At 50.5% G+C, this 6,000-nt stretch overlaps 1 protein-coding gene across 1 annotated transcript; it reads left to right on the forward strand.

The window, feature by feature from the left end:
- Window positions 1-3,027: 3,027 nt before the first annotated feature.
- On the forward strand, window positions 3,028-4,644 carry LOC139334212 (uncharacterized). Its single transcript, XM_070966972.1, has 4 exons — window positions 3,028-3,103; window positions 4,094-4,238; window positions 4,322-4,430; window positions 4,519-4,644. The coding sequence occupies exons 1-4, from the start codon at window positions 3,028-3,030 to the stop codon at window positions 4,642-4,644; spliced, it is 456 nt and encodes a 151-aa protein (XP_070823073.1).
- The last annotated feature ends 1,356 nt before the right edge of the window (window positions 4,645-6,000 follow it).

Below are 6,000 nucleotides of genomic sequence, written 5' to 3' on the forward strand. Positions count from 1 at the left end.
TCTGTCAGACAGGCTGGAAACAAACAGACAGAAGCAAACAGACCCAGTACAACCAGTCCCCTCAGCCTCTCTGTTCCACTTTAACCAGTCAGTATTTTTCCAGCACAGGTTCAGCTCTTCGTAGCACCTGATCTGATGTTTGTGCTAAATGTGACCAAGAATTGATTGTCAAAATGTCCATCAGTGACGAAATCTGTCTTTTTCCCGTCAGCAGTGTGGACACAACAGACGCAGGCTGCCAGCTGACCGCTGACCACCGCCATGAAGGACAGATTTAAGATAAGATAAGATAGACTTTATTTATCCCACCATGGGGGAAATTCACATGTTACAGCAGCAACAAGACAGAGTGCAAGAAGTCAGAGGACAAGAAGACAAAAAATAAAAATAACAAGAACAAAAAATATTGCACAAATGTTATATACCTTATGGTAATTTACAGTATATACAACACATACACACTCATTTAAAAATGACGATTGCACATGAAAACAGAGGTTATCAGCACAGCTTGTATTAGAGTGGATGTTACTGTGCACTGTTACGCAGTCTGATGGCTGTGAGCAGCAATGACCTGCGGCAGCTCCTTCCTGTCCTGGGGATGGAAAAGTCTGGTGCTGGAGGAGCTGCTCAGGGTCCTCACAGTGTGGTGCAGGGGGTGGGAGGAGTCGTCCATGATGGATGTCAGCTTGGCTAACATCCTTTTGTCTGCCACCTCCTCGATGGAGTCCAGTGGGCAGCCCAGGACAGAGCTGCTCTCTTAACCAGTCTGTTCAGTCTCTTCCTGTCTCTGTCCGAGGTGTAGAGGGCGAAAAGGAACGGTGACAGCACCGCTCCCCGGGGGACCCCCGTGCTGCTGACTGCCACATCTGACACACAGCTGTGTAACCTCACGTACTGCGGTCTGTCAGTGAGGGAGTCGATGGTCCACGCAGCCAGCTGTTGGTCCACGCCAGCCACCTCCATTTCCCCTCGCAGCATTGACGGCTGGATGGTGTTGAAAGCACTGGAGGAGTCAAAAAACAGACTGAGACTCAGGGTGAACATGTACAGGACCACCTGACTGAGCTGGTCTGCACACTCCCTGAGCACCCTGGAGCTGATGGCATCTGGTCCTGTGGCTTTCCTGGCCTTTGTCTTCCTGAGCTCCCTCCTCACCTGGACATAGTGATGGAGAGGGGGGAGGCGGGTGACTGTGGGGGGTAGTCCAGAGCTGTAGGTGGGGGTGGTGGGTGGACGTTGATGACAGTGGGGGTTGGAGCAGAGGGGTCTGAGGGGAGGCGACGGGCCTGGAGAGGTGTGAAGAAGTGGGGCCCCAATGAGAGGGGGCTGGAGTGGGGGCAGAGTCAAATCTATTAAAAAACAAGTTTAACTCCTTTGCCCAGGCCTGATCTCCAGTGGTGGCTTGTCCATCCGCACTTTTGCCATGGCCTGAGATATGTTTGAGACCTGTCCACACCTCTTGGACATTGTTCTCCTCCAGGTGCTGCTCCGGTTTCTCCTGCAGTTTTTCTTACACCTCCTGATATCACACTTCAGCTCCCGCTGTGCTCTCCGCAGAGATGAAGGCCCTCTTCTTCTCATTTAGCAGAGCCTTCAGTTCAGGGGTCACCCAGACAGGGAGGAGAGTCTGGACTCTATAAACGTCACCTGAACGTCTCTCTGAGCCGTGACCGTGAGACAAAGACCGCAGTCCAACATGTCGCCTTCAGGCTGCTCTGCGCTCTGACTCTGACTCTGCTGGCTCCGTCTGTGGCGTCCTGGTCCTGGTCCTGGTCCTGAAGGCTGTGAGTCTTTGGCTTTTTGTAGGATTCTGCAGGAAAATGAGCAGCAGGACCATTTGAATAATGTTTCACATCTCATCCAGGAGGCGTCTACAGTTCGGACTGAGCCTCTGTGGGTCCTCATTAAGGTCACTGGTACCAGACGGGTGGTTGTGGTCCAGGCTGCCGCTGGAGTCTCCTCACAGCCGGGAGTCCTAACCCACCAGTCTGGTATCATGGACCTGAATAAAGAAGCGCAGAGGGTCGATACTCCCCGTCAGCCGGTTGGAGCTGAAGACGCCTCCTGGATGAGAGCGAACGTTGTAGTCCAGCCGCCTTGATCCGGGACCTGAATGAGTAAAACGTGCTTCCCAGCTGCCTCAGGTTGCTGTTTGTGGCTCAGGTGAATGTGACTGATCTGCCGCTCTGACAGACCTATCAGGTGCCGAGCTGACGCGCCTCTACAACCCCGGGGTCTTCAAGGCTGAGAGGATGAAGCAACCGCTGGGATCCAGTTCGTCCATGGTGGGTCAGGTGAGTGACGTCACCTGGTTTTATCAGAGCTGAAACACCTGAAGCGTCTTCAAACTGTTGTTTCTCAGAGTGACGCTGGCCGACGGCTCTCGCTGGCTCATCCATAAAGGACAAAACTTCGGCACTTCCTCTCAGACGGTGGTCGTCGACGCTCGACACATGAGCTCAGACTGGAAGGTAAATCTGTGTTTTCCAGCTTCACACTCGAACCATGACAGACACACGGGCAGCAGGCCGGACTCACATAATAAAAGTGAAACCTCACAGAAGCTGTTTGGGGCTTTTTATTCACTGAGGGAAATCGGTCACGTGCTGGCTCTGCAGCAGCTCACCTGCTACCAGGTGTTCAGGGGGCGGAGCTACGTTACCAGTTAGCTATGTGGGAAGACGGTGTCCCCATCTTTAACACTGTCGGTTCTTTCAGGGTTTTCACAAACTAAAACCTGAAAAATCATCTTAAATTCCAAACAGCTGAGCTCGACCGCCTCGGCTCGTCCTGTTGACCCTCTGATGTGATGAAATCTGTTTTTTCCCGTCAGCTGTGTGGACAGAACTGATGCAGGCTGCCATGAGCGCCGCCGACGTTACTGATTAACTAGAGAAAGCCGTAAATAATGAGCACATCCACACAGGGAGGACAGTCGGGACTATAAATGTCCCCTGAACGTCTCTCTGAGCCGTGAGCCTGAGACGAAGACTTCCTCTGAACCGAACCAGACCGCAGTCCAACATGTCTGCCTTCAGCTGGCTGCTCTGCGCTCTGACTCTGACCCTGCTGGCTCCGTCTGCAGAGGCCTCGACGGGCGGTGAGTCACGTCAGCGGCCGCGAGCTGAAAACCACGAGAACTTCATTTAACGACAGCTTTAGTCCAGTGAAAAGCATGTATCTCCAGATGTGTTGATGCTGAATGTCTGTCAATGTCCTAAACTCTTTAAAAGGACCGTTTTACTGCTGACAGGTGTAAACCACACTTTAAATGAAGGACTTTTACTTGTCATGGATATTTACACTGTGTACTATTACCACAGTACTCTTACTTCAGTGAAGGATCTTGGTACTCTGGTGCTTGAGCTCCATTTTCCTCCAGCAGCTGAACTCAGAGCAGCCTCCTGCTGATTCTGCTGCAGCTGAAAAGCTTCTTTTCACACTTTTAAAAACTCTGAAAAGCAGATTTCTTCAGCCAGAATGAAGAAACAGAACAGGTTTCAGAGAGTTTACGCCAACCGTCCTTCAGACTGCGAGAAGACGCTGAGAAAAGACTGAAAACTGAAGGTTTGTGTCGACTTTTGGAGACTTGAGGAAAACAAAAGAAAACTGTTTTTGTGAAGATCTGCGAGCAAATTGGATTCACGGACTTGGTAAAAATGTTATTTACACATTTTCTGTCTCTTGGCAGAATCAGTTGTGTGGCTGCTTTAGAACTACACACTCATTATTTGTCGTTTCAAGCTTCACGTCTCGGAGTTGTTGGTGTACTTTTACTTCACCTGCAGTAAAGTCAGTGAGTATCTGTGACAGGACGAACTTCAGCCGGTCTGTGTGTAAAGTGCAGCTTGAGGCTCACTGATGAAAGACACTCAGACTCACAGTTGCATTCTGGGAAAGGTAGGATCCAGGGTGAGACTGCAGGTGAAGACGTGTCCACCTGTCCTTCAGGACAGCTGCACTCGGCTGCTTTTCTGCTCGATGTGTTTAAGATGAAGCGTGAGTGGCTGAGCTGGCGACCAAATCTGTCTCTGATGTCTTCAGCTTGTAGAGCGACAGTGAATGAAACGTGACTCTGCTGCTCCGACAGGCGGAACCTCCAACCACAACTACGAGCTGTCGGGGGACGCCCTGAGGAGGCTCTACAACTCTGCCGTTTACAAGGCTGAGAGGATGAAGAGGCCGCTGGATGGAGCCCCCTTCATGCTGGGAGTCTTCAGCCACTCTGGAGTCAGGTGAGTCCACGAGGACGTCACGTGGCTGAGCCCAGAGCGGAGCTGACAAACTGATGAAGCGTCTTCAAACTGTTGTTTCTCAGAGTGACGCTGGCCGACGGCTCTCGCTGGCTCATCCATAAAGGACAAAACTACGGCATTTCCTCTCAGACGGTGGTCGTCAACGCTCGACACATGAGCTCAGACTGGAAGGTAAATCTGTGTTTTCCAGCTTCACACTCAAACCATGACAGACACACCGGCAGCAGGTCGGACTCTCCTGTTCTCTGCTTCTCTGCAGGTCGTCAAAGAGGGAAATTTCCTGGGGAGGAAGACCGTCGCTGACTTTGTGGCGACCGGAGGCTCAGACTACGACCTGCTGTTTGATAACTGTCACTGGGCGTCTGTTCGGATGATGAACCAGTAACTGTGAACTCTAATAAAGGTGAAACCTCTTAGATTGTTGTTGTGTACCTTTTATTCCACCAGGGGGCACCACTGTCCCCCCCTCCACCTCCACCTCCACCAGCATCAGCAGTTTTAATCTGCATCATCTTCTTCATCTACGTCATCTCTTACATTTTGGTCTTTTAATGGGATTTTCTGATCTTACACACATGCAGGTGACACGCCTCATTTATCTGACATTAGAAAAAGGACAAAGACACGTCCACCTGTCCTTCAGTCATATTTATCCTGGAAATGTTTTCTTTTACCACCTTCAGCTTGAAAAGTCTGGTTCCTGCTGATCTGTGAGCATCAGTGAGAGAAGTGTTATAATGGTCAGGGAATGATTAACCATGCAGAGGCCTGTCCCTGCACGCACACACCTAACGCAGCCTGTGTGACTGCATCACCCCCCCCCCCCCCCCCCCCCCCCCGCAGACCGACCTGTCCCACAACAAAGACTCCGCTGCTCTTTGTGCTTCTTCTCTGCGTGACGTCGAGCTCCATTCACCTCCCATCAAAAGTGTTTATGCACAAGAACAGAACGCCATTTGAAGGCGAGGCAGAGGTTACGTCACCACGAGTCCGCGCAGAGCGAGCTGAACACCCGGCAAACATTACGCAACTCGCACGAGCCTCTGTGAGCGAGCGGAGCTGGTGTCTCCACGTGAAGCGAGTCCCGACCCGACAGCGTGAAAACTGAGCAGCATCGTAATTCTCCTCAGGAAACGTTTCCTCTGAGGATGAAGCGATGGAGGTCTTCATGGCTCATCTTTTCTCTTTTCTTTCCTCAAACCTTTGAACCCTTTCACACAGCTTGAGTTCACTGCTGCGACACAAACTGTTTGGAAACATGTGAAACAAATTTCAAGGACTGCCTTTTTTCACCTACGTAATATCGCAAAAATCAGGCATATTTTGTCTCAAAATGATGCAGAAAAGCTAGTCCATGCATTCGTAACTTCCAGGCTGGATTATTGCAATTCTTTATTATCAGGCTGCCCAAATTCGCTGCTGAATATTCTCCAGTTGCTCCAGAACGCTGCAGCACGTGTTCTGACAAAAACCAGGAAGCGAGATCATATTTCTCCAATACTCGCCGCTCTGCACTGGCTCCCTGTAAAGTTTAGAATAGAGTTTAAAATTCTCCTCCTTACTTACAAAGCCATAAATGGCCAGGCACCTTCTTATCTTAAAGAGCTCATAGTACCTTATCGCCCTACTCCAACACTGCGTTCCCAGAATGCATTTCTACTTATGGTTCCTAAAGTCTCAAAAAGCAGAACAGGAGTCAGAGCATTTAGCTATCAAGCTCCTCTCCTGTGGAACCATCTTC

The sequence above is a fragment of the Chaetodon trifascialis genome, chromosome 7, assembly GCF_039877785.1.
Source record: "Chaetodon trifascialis isolate fChaTrf1 chromosome 7, fChaTrf1.hap1, whole genome shotgun sequence".
Lineage (NCBI taxonomy): Eukaryota > Metazoa > Chordata > Actinopteri > Chaetodontiformes > Chaetodontidae > Chaetodon > Chaetodon trifascialis.

Bases quoted from the DNA above. Each gene is read 5' to 3' on its own strand.
- LOC139334212 (XM_070966972.1), top strand. From the start codon at position 3,028: ATGTCTGCCTTCAGCTGGCTGCTCTGCGCTCTGACTCTGACCCTGCTG. The intron at 3,104-4,093 runs GTGAGTCACGTC...CTGCTCCGACAG, and splicing joins TGCAGAGGCCTCGACGGGCG to GCGGAACCTCCAACCACAAC. The intron at 4,239-4,321 runs GTGAGTCCACGA...GTTGTTTCTCAG, and splicing joins TTCAGCCACTCTGGAGTCAG to AGTGACGCTGGCCGACGGCT.